The 12,683-nt window shown below is 54.1% G+C and overlaps 1 protein-coding gene across 1 annotated transcript in view; it reads left to right on the forward strand.

The window, feature by feature from the left end:
• The first annotated feature begins 554 nt into the window (after positions 1-554).
• The window catches only part of LOC113890087 (bone morphogenetic protein 8A), a 34,064-nt gene continuing 21,935 nt past the window's right edge, over positions 555-12,683 (forward strand). The window contains exon 1 of the mRNA XM_027537701.1: positions 555-891. Within this exon, the coding sequence (XP_027393502.1) occupies positions 555-891 (337 nt within the window). The remainder of the gene's footprint in view (positions 892-12,683) is intronic.

A 12,683-nucleotide genomic window follows, 5' to 3' on the forward strand; every position in this document is an offset into this window, starting at 1 on the left:
CGACAGCTAGGCCCCTGACGGCGGGGCTGCGAACTCCTCACTCGTTCCGCCAGCCACCTACAGGCGGGTCTCACCTTGGGGGCGTCACGACCCGCCACCCAGCGCCCCTTCCTGGGGCACAGGTTCCGAGCCTTGTCCCCGCCCCTGCGCCCCCATTGGTCGGGTCCTGGGGGAGGGACCCGACGGCTCCCAGCTGGACAGAGAGAGGCGGCCGCGGCCCCTCGGAGCGGTACAGACTAGGTCCGCACCTCGCCGAACCCGACGGCAGCTCTCCCTGTGCCTCTAAGCTGAGCGGCCTCGGCGGCAGCTGGACTGTCGGGCGCAGCGGAACGGACAGACTAGCCGACCGTCCCTGGTTCCCGGAGGAGCTCCTGCCCGAGGCGGTGCGGTCGCAGCCGACGGTCCGGGAGTTCTAGGGACCGCGCCGCGTCCGCGGGCGACCCACGCCCCGTCCCATCGGCCCCAAGCCAGGCCCGCCGCGCGCCGTCGAGGCGGCCCAGATCCGGGCCCCGCTGGGAGCGGATGCGCGCGCGGTGAGGCCGCCGGGTCCCGCCATGGCCGCGCGCCCCGGGCCGCTCTGGCTGCTGGGCCTGGCGCTGTGCGCGCTGAGCGGCGGCGGCGTCCCCGGCCCGCGCCCGCCGCTCGGCTGCCCGCAGCGCCGCCTGGGCCCGCGCGAGCGCCGCGACCTGCAGCGCGAGATCCTGGCGGTGCTCGGGCTGCCCGGGCGGCCCCGGCCCCGCGCGCCCCCCGCCGCCGCCCTGCTGCCGGCGTCCGCGCCGCTCTTCATGCTCGACCTGTACCGCGCCGTGGCCGACGACGACGACGAGGACGGCGGGGCCCCCGAGCGGCGCCTGGGCCGCGCAGACCTGGTCATGAGCTTCGTCAACATGGGTGAGCGCGGGCCCCGGGCGGGCGGCGGCGACCCCGGGGGAAGGCGGCGGGCTGAACGGCCCTACCGGGGCTGAGCGCGAGCGGCAGGGGCGTGTGCGCCACCTCGCGCAGGGGGAGCGCCTGCTGGGGGCGGGGAATCACCTTGTCGTGGACAGGGACCTGCGGCAGGAAAACCTGCCCGGCTCAGGGCAGCGAAGTCTTAGGGATGTGGGGGTCGGTGAGCTGCTGGACCGACAGGGACGCACGAGGAATGTGAGTCCCCGAGGCGTGTGCCTTCACCCGCCCCCGAACACCCCCGACGGTAAGATCCTGTAGTGTTAGGTGGATGCGGGTAGTGCCAGGAAGACAGTCCGGTCCTGGCGAGACAGATAAGTAAAAGGCTGTGATGCTGTCCCTGTGATAAGGGCGGTATGAAGAACAGGACAAAGTTCAGCGTGGAAAACCCTGTCACGTCATCAAAGCACCAGAGTTGAGGTGAGGACCCAGATGTCCTGAGCCCACATTGAGCAGTGGGGGCAGGGGAGGGGAAGGCGTAGACTCTGAGTTCAGTGGGGCAGGGACTGTGGTCTTGTCACCCTGGGCTCGCATCTGGGACTTGGCTTGTCATGGAATGAGTGTCCAGCCCCAGTGAATGACCCGATGGGCAGTTTGGACACCCTTTGTTCTCCCAGGCAAAGCCCAGCTTTTCTTCTCTGCCGAAATTATACTCCAAATCATGGAGCCATTTACCCTTGAAGTTCTCAAAGATCATCTTTTCCATAACTAAACTCTCTTAATCTACATTCATGAACATAGGTCTCCCATCAGCTTTGCTTCCTGCCTGGGGCCAGTGAGGGGCATGGATCTAGGCTGCAGCAGACACCAGGCTAGACCTGGGGACCAAGGACCATAGCTCAGGCCCAGGTGGGGAGAGCTGTGGGACCCAGAGCAGGGAGGCCCCTGGCCAGGGCCACCAGCCTCCCTTCACCTTGTAACCCCCCAGCAACCCTGTTGGCAGACATGATATTCATCCCCATCTCCCGGATGAGGACAGTGAGGCTCAGAGAGGCAGTGTCTTGCTCAGGACAACGTGACCTCTGTGTGGCTGAGCTGGGACAGGCCCAGGTTGTTTGGCCTTCCATCCCGGGCTCAAGGAGGTGGCAGTTCTGTGTCAAGGGGGCAGGCTTTCATAGTGGAAAGAGCTGTCAGAGGGGTTTCGGCAGAGGGACTCAGGGGTCAGAGTGACAGCAGGTTTTATGCATCTTCAGCCATTTGCTTCCTATGGTAGGGCAAGAAGAGGGGACTGTCAGGGAAGCCTGTTCCCCTCAAACAGCTGGTGATGGGCTCAGGTGGGAGCGTGAGCAGCAGGAGGCAGCTGTTAACCTCTGCTGAGATCCCAGTGCCAGCTCGGGACTTGGGCTGGTGGGTTCTAGATGCCGCCTCCCTAGTTAGAGGTGGGGTGGGGGACTGGGGACAGAGCCATCCATATGTGGAACTGAGGCTGGAGCTCTGTGCTGGGGACAAGCTGACTCCGGGCACAGGACCAAGAAGAGCTGTGGATACAGCCCCCCTGAGAATGCCCCCATGGGAGCCCTCCATGTGTGAGTCACCACCTAGCCCAGGTCCCTCTCTCCCCAACACCCCCTGGGGCAAGGGGTACACGGCCCTGGTGGGAGCTGCTGCTGTGAGTGAGCAGCACCCTGAGCTCAGGACCTGGTTCCCCTCCTGCCTCTGCTGTGTGGTCCTGGGGAAGTCCCTGCTCTGTCTGAGCCTCAGAGCTCTCCTTGTAAAATGGGGCTCCTCACAGTCTGTCCTCAGAGTTGTTGTGAGATAGGTTGATAGAGCAGAAAGTCAGCTCCTTTTTCGGGGGAACCCAGCCCTGGTCAGTGCTGACCCCAGCCTCTTGCAGCTGCTGCTCAGCCTTGGTATGGATGTGTGGAAATGTTCTCACCTGTCTTATAGACACACGAGACCCAGAAACAGATTTTTGAAGCCATCCAAAGGTGTCTGTCTCTCTGTTTTTGAATAAAAATTAACATTTGAAGTTCCATAGTTCTTTGAATACTCATTTCATCCATGTAGCAACTTGTGAAGCTGTTTTACCAGCCATGGGCTCAGAGAGGTTAAATAAGCAACCCAGGGCTACACAGCACATCCGCGGTATCATCCAGACCATGGACTCCAAATTCCAGTTTCTTCCCACGCCACCTCCGCATGTTTCACGGAGATCTAAGGCCTGTGACGCTGTGGATTAACAAGCTGATCTTTGTTCAGGGGAAGCCTGGTGTGTGGGCAGGTCCAGCCAGCTGTCAGAGAGCTTTCTTTATTCTGATGTACTAATTGCACTAGTAAAACTTCTTCAGTTGGAGCAGTTTAACTGGTAATTATGTGGGCTGATGTGGGGATTAGGCAGCTACCAGCGTTGTTTCCTCCTTTGGAGGCCCCAGCCCCAGGCCCCTGAAGGTCGGCGGGCCCTGAACCACCCTGGAATCTAACAGCAGAGTCGCTGTGGCGTCAGCACCCATGCCGAGGCTCCCACGCCTGTGGCCTCCAGCTCCCCTCTGCTGCTGGCCTCACTGGCTCCTGAGAGGCCAGGCCTGGGGCTTGCTGGGCCTTGACCATCAACAGCACCTGTAGGACCCAGAGGCCTGGGCCTCTCAAAGGCTTCCTTCCAGGGGTCGGGCCTCTGTCCGAGGAGACACTTCAGGGGCCTACTGGAGGTGTCACTGCTGAAGCCTGTACTGGGGGCCGGGGCTGCGGTCAGAGCCGGGCCCTGCCTGGCCTGCCTGTCAGTCTCTCCCTGTGGACTCTTGGCTCCCACTGGCCAGAATGTAGTGATGGGGCCGGGACCTCGAGGAGTGGACAGAGCTGGTCCCTGGTGTCTCCTGAGCTCTGGGGAGGAGATCCTGAGCTGGGGGGCAGCACCCAGGGTCTTGGCCCTCCTGGGCCTGCCGTGGATTCCTGCACGTCCCTCCCTTATCTGGTCCCTTCTCAGCACACTGCCCACCCCTCCGCCCAGCTCAGGTGTGACCGGCTGCACCCCGAGTGTCTCAGGCTGGCCTGGCCCCTCCAGAGAGAGGCAGGAGAGACACCTCTGGCATTTCTCCTGAATCCTTCCCCACCTCCTGTCCGCGGAGCAGGGGTGCCCATGCTCCAGACTGAGAAACTGAGGCACAAACAGCACTGCAGGCTGACGTGTCGTCAGAACTGAACGGGACCGTCTTCTCCTTTGTTCTGACCTTCCCTGAGCTGGGCTCACTCATTCCCGCGGTCCCGGGCAGCTGAGGAGAGGGGTGTGAAGGAGCTGAGCTCTTGGGTTCAGGAGAGGCAGGGCTCCATGGGAGTGAGGGGCCTGCCCGGGTCCTGTTCATCGCCTGACCTTAAAGGAGTGACCCCTCACCTCCATGAGCCCCGGGGTCACTTACTTTGCTTCCTTACTACAGAGTTCTTTCATATTTTCCTGAATTCACTCCACAAACGGTCATGGGGCGCTTGCTCTGTGCCGGGCTCCATTCTAGCTCCTGGAACGTAAGAGGGAACGAAACAAAGACCCTCCTTATGGAGCTGACCTTCTGGTGGGAGACACATACCTGCACCTCAGCTGCAAGGTGACTCTCACCTGGTCCCCACAGTGGCGCCCTCCCTGGGCATCAGGAGGGGGTGGACAGTGTGAGGACGGGCAGGACGGGCTGGGGTTCTGACCTGGCCTCAGAACTTGCTTCTTGACTCCACCTCCTACTCTCAGTGTGGTCTGGACTCTCCAGTCCACCTCTCGGAACCTCCGTCTCCTCCTCTATAAATGGAGACACTCATGGTACCCACCCTAGGACGTGATTTTTAAAATATCTTTGTTTTGGGATTTACAGAACTAATGCACGTTCACTAAAAAATTTATGCCATATAGATTCATTATAGAATTTCATTATAGAAAATTCAGACCATGTGTCTAGAAATATATCATATGGAAGCCTCTAGTAATCTTCTGTGTACCTCAGAGAGAACCAGTGTCTTAATCCTTTAGCATAACCCTCCCCACAACCAGCCCTGCTTTTTAAAAATTAATTAATTTGGCTGCATTGGGACTTAATTGCATCATGCAGTATCTTTGTCGCAGTGCACGGATTCTCTAGTTGTGGCATAAGGGCTCAGTATTTATGGCACACAGGCTTAGTTGCTCCATAGCATGTGGGATCTTTCCAGACCAGGGATCAAGCCTGTGTCTCCTGCAAGGTGTATTCTTAGCCACGACCACCAAGGAGGTCCTTAACTCTGACTTTTTTTTTTTAATCAATTTGTGTTAATCTTTTCTAAGATCTTAAGTGGGATCTAAGCGCCTGCTGGTTGGCCATTTTGTCTTTCACTTAATAAATCCTTTATCCATCTTGAAAGTCGAATATTGGAATGACCACATTATTTCTCTTTTTATCTATCTACGTTTCATTTATTTATTTTCATTTCAACTTTGTTGTTGTTCGGTTGCTAGGTCATGTCAGACTCTTGGCAATCCCATGGACTGCGGCATGCCAGGCTTCCTTGTCCTTCACCATGTCCTGGAGTTTGCTCAAAGTCATGTCCTTGGAGTCAGTGATGCCATCCAACCTCCTCATCCTCTGTCGCCCCCTTCTCCTCTTGCCCTCACTCTTTCCCAACATCAGGGCCTTTTCTAATGAGTCGGTCATCACATCTGGTGGCCAAAGTATTGGAGCTTCAGCATCAGTCCTTCCAATGAGTACTCAGGGTTTATTTCCTTTAGGATATTTCAACTTTATTGAAGCATAATTGACATATAAAATTCTAAGTTATTTAAAGTGTACATCAGGATGGTAAAACATCCCCCCATCCAGTTAACACATCTCATCACTTCACATATGTGTCCTTTTTTTGCATATGTGAGAATATTTAATTTCTACTCTTTTAGCAAATTTCAGTTATGCAACACAGTATTATCAATTGTAGTCACCAAATTTTACACTAGATCCTCAGACCTTATTCAATTTATGACTAAAAGTTTGTACTGTCTTACCAACCTCTCCCTATTTCTCCCATCCCCAGCTCCTGGCACACACTTTTTCTACTCTTTTGACTTTTTTTAAAATCCCGCATATAAGTGATACCATGTCATATATGTCTTTCTCTGGCTTATTTCACTTAGCATAATACTGTCAAGTTTCAATCCATGTTGTTGAAAATGACAGGATTTCCTTTTCTCTCATAGCTGAATAACATCATATATATATATGTATATATATACACACATAGATATTATATTATATATATGCTGTATCTTTTTAAAAATATTCTCTTTTTATTTGGCTGCCTTGGGTCTTAGCTGCAGCCTCTGGGATCTTTTGCCGCATCGTGTGCACTTCTCCTTAGTGGCACACGGACTTAGTTGCCCCACCCACGTGGGAACTTAGTTCCCTGCGTGGGAAAGCGGATTCTTTGCCACTGAACTGACAAGTATGTCCCTGCGGTATCTTCTTTGTGCATCTGTAGATGGACCCTGAGGCTGTTTCCATGTCTTGCTATTGTGAATAGCGCTGCAATGAACATGAGAGTACAGATGGCTCTCTTTTTTCAAAAACTGAGCTGTAAGTGCCATCATCTATCAGTTTCCGGTGTACAACATAATGATTCAATATTTGTGTTGAATACATAGTTATACTTTTTTTACTCCTTGATGCTTTCTTTTTATTTCCTTTGGATATATATCCAGAAGTGGGATTGCTGGATCATACGGTAGTTCTATTTTTAATTGTTTTTAGGAACCTCTATACTATTTTCCATAATGGCTTCACCAATTTACATTCCCGCAAAGAGTGCACAAGGGTTCCCTTTTCCCTACATTCACTATCTCTTATCTTTTTGACAATAGCCATTCAGAGAGGTGTGAGGTTTTATCTCACTGTGGTTTTGGTCCTGTTGGCCATTTGTGTATCTTCTTTGGGAAAAGGTCTATTCAGTTCCTCTGCTCATTTGAAAAACTGGATTGTTTGAGGTTTTTTGCAGTTGCATTGTAGGTGTTCTTTATATGTTTTGGATATTAACCCCTTATCAGATATGTGGTTTGCACATATTTTCTCCCATTTAGTAGGTTGCCTTTTCATTTTGTTGATGGTTTCCAAGAGTTGGAAATGGGTCTCTTTTCTCCAAAGCCCTACCTGCCACCAGGGTGGTGCGCCCTGTGAATCCCTGACGACTGACTACTCCTGTCCAGCCCCCATCTTCTCGGTCTTTTCTCACTCTTCTGGGGTAAATGACTACTACTGCCCCTGGGTGACAGACGAGAAGTAGACTGTCAGAGTCTAAGTGACTGACCCAGGGTCCTGGGCACCCAGATTCAAAGGAGCAGCCATGAGAGCTGGGTCACAGCAGCGAGGAGGGCTGGCCTTGGTAATGGAAGAGCAGAGCTCGGAAGACCAGGTTTTAATTCAAGGTCTGCTACTTGAGATCTGTGAAATTTTGAAGAGCTTACTTAAAGTCTTGGCATCTCAGTTTCATCATTTTTCTTTCTTTTTATTGCTGTGGCTGGACCGGGTCTTTGTTGCAGCACGTGGGATGGTCGGCCTTCCTTGTAGTGTGTGGCATCTTTAGTTGCAGCATGCGAACTCTCAGCGGCGGCACGTGGGACCTAGTTCCCTGACCAGGAATTGAACTCTGGCCCTCTGCATTGGGAGCGAGGAGTCTTAGCCACTGGACCTCCAGGGAAGTCCCTCCTCATTCTAAAAATCAGGATAAATGATATCTGTATCATAGTACAATGGGTAAATAAGTAGGTTAAGACACTGAAAAACTTAGCAAGTGCTTGAAAAGTGAAGTCAGCCGTGTCCACTCTTTGCGATCCCGTGGACTGTAGCCTGCCAGGCTTCTCCATCCATGGGATTTTCCAGGCAAGAACACTGGAATGGGTTGCCACCTCCTTCTCCAAGCAAGTGCTTGGCCTTGCTCAACAAACGGCAGCCAGAATGGTGAGGAAGAGCCTGCTGTGTTTATCTACCTTTCCGCCCCCATCATTCACTTGAGGACCTGGAGCTGAGTGGTAAGAGCACAGTGCCAGGATCAGATCCCCATTCCACTGTGTACTTTTTAGTGGATGCTATGGTGCTGCCCAGATCTTCTCTTTGGGGTTGAGTCACTCATTGCCCCAGCTGCCTAGAGAGTGGGTCTGTCCCTAGGCATCAATCCACTAGCTTCTTGCTCAAGGTTGGGTACCCTCCCTGGGGTCACCCCACATCCAGTGACAGGCTTATCAGAATATAAATGCCCAGCCTCATTGCCTCAAGGAGGGACAGTTCTGGAGGGCCATCAGCCCCAGAGTTCCCCATGCAGCTGGAGTCGCTTGGCCCTTTTGTGATTGCATCACCTGTGCCCGCTCCTGCTCCCTGCATTCCCTACAAGAACCCTCTCCACTAAACCTTCCCACTCAGTCTGTGGCCCAGGAAGTCTGGCCTAGGATATATTTATATGATTTTTAATACATACGCTTGTTTATGGCTGCACTGGGTCTGCGTTGCTGCGCAGGCTCCCTCTAGGTGTGGTGAGCAGAAGTTAGTCTCTAGTTGCAGTGTGCAGGCTTCTTACTGTGGTGGCTTCTTGTAGAACATGGGCTCTAGGTGCAAGGGCTCAATAGTTGTGGCATGTGGGCTTAGTTGCCCCTTGGCATGTGCGATCTTCCCAGACCAGGGTCCAAAACCATGTCCCCTGCATGGGCAGGTGTATTCTTAACCACTGGACCACCAGGGAAGTCCCCTATTTATTTGATTTTTGTGTAAGTTATTTACTGCTCTGTGCCTCAGATCCCTCATCTGTAATACAGCCATCCTAGGATGGCTGTGAGCGTTAAATGACTTACTCTACATAAAGGGCTGAAACAGTGCCTGGTAAATGCTCAGTAAATGTTAGCTCAGTTTGTTTGTTTGGTTTTAGCCCCAGTAAATCCAGCTGGTAGTGACAAGACCTAAAGTAAAGCACAGTTATTTTCTTTGACTGCTGGCTCTGTCCCCTGAGCAGCAACCATTCCTTCAGAACAGTCTAGGGCTCCAAGTACAGGAAGAGTTCTAGGGAAGCCAAAGGCTGCAAGACCCAGGTATGGAGAAAGTTGGATCCCTCAGCCTGTGGTCATACCCTCACAAACACTCCTGGGAACCCAGTGTGTGCTCTGGCTCTCCCTGGTTATCTTGGTGCCCACTGCAAAGCAGAGTTGAGCCCAAGGTCCGCTCATTACAGTGGGAAAGATAGGCCCACAGACAACCCAATATAAGTGATCACCAAGTGGGAGAAATGGCCATTTCTCCACTCAAATGTGAGCATGAAGGCTCTGTACTGCAGAAGAGAGACCAGATCCCTCTCTCATCAATGGGAGATGAACAAGGCCAGAAGACGGGGAGGAATGGCCTCTTGGCTGAGGGACAGGGAAGTCTTGGGAGGAGGTGGAGTTATGCTGAACCTTGAAAGAAGGGTAGAATTTAGTTAGAAGTGGGTGAGAGGAGAAGGTGAAGAAGCAGAGGGGAGACATGGAGGTGAAGAAGCTCTTGGTCTGTTCTTGGAACTGCAGTTCCTCACATGAAAACCCACTCCTGGCTCCTCTTGCTTGAGGTCCTTCTGTGTGTTTCTTCTTGCCAGCTTGGTACTCAACACTCAGCTCTAGTCCAGTGCCACCCCACGGTGTTCCCTTGACACGTCCCCGACCTGCTGAGGCCTTAGATGAGGAGAAGGGAAGTACACTTTGCAGACAGACACACCTAGATGTCATCCTACCTTGGGAGTCCTGGGTGTGGTCTTGTGCAGATCGGCCACCTTCTCTGATCTTCAGTGTTCTAAGCTCTAAAATGCAGTGAATAATGCTTCTTTCCAGGGTTGCTGTGGTTGCCAGCCTCCAACATGGCTCTCAAAGAACCCTGCCTCCTGGTTTTCACATCCTCATGCCCCCCCACCTCCGCCATGGGACAGAACTGGTCTGTGTGACAATAGGGATGCTGTGTCACTTTCAAGGTTAGGTTATAAAAGACTGCAGCTTCCATCTTGAGCTCTATGTGTGCCCTGCATCCCTCACCCCCAAGTGGGGGGTGATCATGAGGGAAGATCATGTCATGAGAGGTCCACAGTGGGAGGCTGCTACCCTCAGCCCCAAGCGTGAGCTGAGGATCTGTTCGTCCCAGTCAGGTCTCCAGGGACCTCAGCCTCACCCGACAGCTTGCCTGTCACCTCATGAGAGACCCTGAGCCAGCGCCACCCAGCCAAGTACCTGGATTCCTGACCTTCAGAAACCATGTGAAATAGTAAGTGCTGGTTGTTCTCAGCTGCTACGTGCGGGGCGATTTGTTACACAGCGATAGCTAACTAACACAGTTAAGTAACGATGAGCAAAAACGCCCAGGATGCCCCCACCTCTGCCACCCTGCCAAGAAACCACGAACAATCTGAAAGCAGGGGCCAAACTGGCTCTCATGCCTTCCCCCAAGCTGTCCCCCCACCCCTGTGTGGTCAGCTCTCAGGGAAAGTGGAAGCGGTGGGAGGCAGGGAGCACCGAGAGCCAGGGGAAGGAGACAGAGCAGGGCCAGCCTCCCCGTCTGTGCGGATCACACTCCCCTCCCCTGGGACCCGAGTCCCTGCAGGGCCCTGCCTGGAGGACCATGGTCTCAGCAAGTTGCTCTCAGGCAAGAAGAATCTTGTGAGCAGGTGACCTCCCTTCCCATCCCAGTATTGCCACCAGAGCAAATCTGGGGCCACTTATATCACATGGGCTCCAAGTCTGCAATTCCACGTGAAAGACCCCTAACCTGACACATGATGCCCGGCGGTCCTCTGCCCCCCTGGGCCTCAGTTTCCTCATCTATGCAGGGTGGCCCCGAAGGCCTTTCCAACTCCCACCAAAGAACATGCCCCCCGCCCTCCCCGCCCACTGGTGGCCCCCCACCCCCACACCCCAGGGGTGAGGCAGGCTCGGGGAAGGAGCACACGGCCAGTCCTCACAGGCACGCACTCCCTGCGGGACAGAGGGCGTGTGTCACCATGACCACGTCCTTCTGGAAAGCCCCACAGCTCAGGTCTTTCCCGGGTTGACCTGAAGGAGCCGCATCCTCCTTGCTCACATCTCCTGGGATCTATTTTTGGCCGTGGCGGGCTTGATGTGGTGCGGCAAGCGGGTGCCGCTTTTAATTTGGGCTCTGAAGCCGGCTGAGGTCTGGATGGTAATTATGAGCATGGAGCCATTTATGGAAACAGGTCCTGAAAAAGTCAGTAATGAGAACTGACTAAAAATGCCCCAGGATGAAGCAGCGCTGAGATTCCTGGGTGGGAGGGAGCCCTTCAGGAGGCAGAACTGGGAGGTGATGGAGTCCACGGCTCTCCCAGGACCTGGGGCCGCAGAGACTGGGTCTTGTCTTAGGTCTGAGGGGCCCCTTGGCCTCGTTACCAGTGGGACCAGCCAGACAGGCCCAGCCCGTTCGCCTCTGGGGCTCCGAGGGAGCCTGTCCTCCTTGTCGGACTGTGAACAGAGGCGAGTCCCACAGCAAATTGAGAACATGGGTCCTTCAGATGGAGGCCTGAGGTGACCTGCAAGCCACTCCCAGACCAGCAGGACACCTCAGTTCAGGGGCTCCACTGCTGGACGCTGAATCGCTGTCCTGGGGACCAGGGGCCCTTGGGAAAAGGGGCCAGACATCCCCTCTCTGGGCGCCGGAGACATGAGGGACTGGATGAGCAGAGCGCTGAAGCCTCCCATTTCCACCCAATTGTTCAGTCTCTGCCTCCAAATTGGTCACCGTCCAGAGGACAGATGAGCCAGGGATGGGGACCCTGGGACAGGGAAAGGGAGAGACTGGCAGGCTGATGTGTGGGGTCAGGGGAGGGCAAGGGGGCTGTTACAGCTGGATTGAGAAGAAAGTAGCCTTCATACTTGGTGGGATGGGGCAACCCCTGGGAGAAGGCTTCAAGGAGGGTCTCCGGGGTAGGGTGTTTACACCAGAGGGTCCAGGAGACCATGAGGATGGGCCAGGCCAGCTCAGGAGGCCTGGAAGCAGAGCCAAGCTTAAGACCCTCCTGTGGGCCCTGAGGGGCTAGGGAAGGGCTTCAGAAAGGACTGTCAGACAGGGCAGAAGATTCCAGGCTCTTAGCAGCCACAGCAAACTGGGGGAAGTTGGTGTGTTTTGAAGTCTTACTTTTTTGGTCAGAAAAAAGGTTCAGATTGTCCGGGTGACTGTAAATTTTGTTGAGGGCACAAAAATAGCCAAAGCCTATGTAGGTTTCTGGGCGGTGGACATAGGGTGTGGCATCTGGAGCTCTAGCCTGTGAGTGGTGGGTGCAGGGCCTCAGAAGTAGAAAGGCAGAATGAGGATCACGGACATGGTGTCGGTGGCTGCCTCCTGCCCACAGAGGGCCCTTCCCTCAGCAGGAGAACCTGCAGCTGGTTTATCAGAGGCTGGAGGAGAAGGTTGAGGCTCCAATTAGCACTTACTGGTGAGTCATGTCTGCTCATTGTTCGGAGGGCCACATTAAGGTGATCCAGAAGGTAAATTCATTTGCTGCTGCTTCCCCAGACAGAAGGAATTGGCAACCCTCTCCAGTATTCTTGTCTGGAGAATTCCATGGACAGAGGAGCCTGGCGGGCTACAGTCCATGGGGTTCCACAGAGCCGGACATGACTGAGTAACTGAGCACACCCCCTAGACAGAAAAGCTGGATCAGTGATTAAACATTTTGGGCAGCTTTTATAATTTTTGGAAAACAAATATGTGCCTGTGGAGCCAGACGTAGCTTTGTCTTCTCTCTGTGCCCAATGAAGAGCTTTGTGGCTGTCCTTTCATATTTTTGCC

This window comes from Bos indicus x Bos taurus, chromosome 3 (assembly GCF_003369695.1).
Source record: "Bos indicus x Bos taurus breed Angus x Brahman F1 hybrid chromosome 3, Bos_hybrid_MaternalHap_v2.0, whole genome shotgun sequence".
Lineage (NCBI taxonomy): Eukaryota > Metazoa > Chordata > Mammalia > Artiodactyla > Bovidae > Bos > Bos indicus x Bos taurus.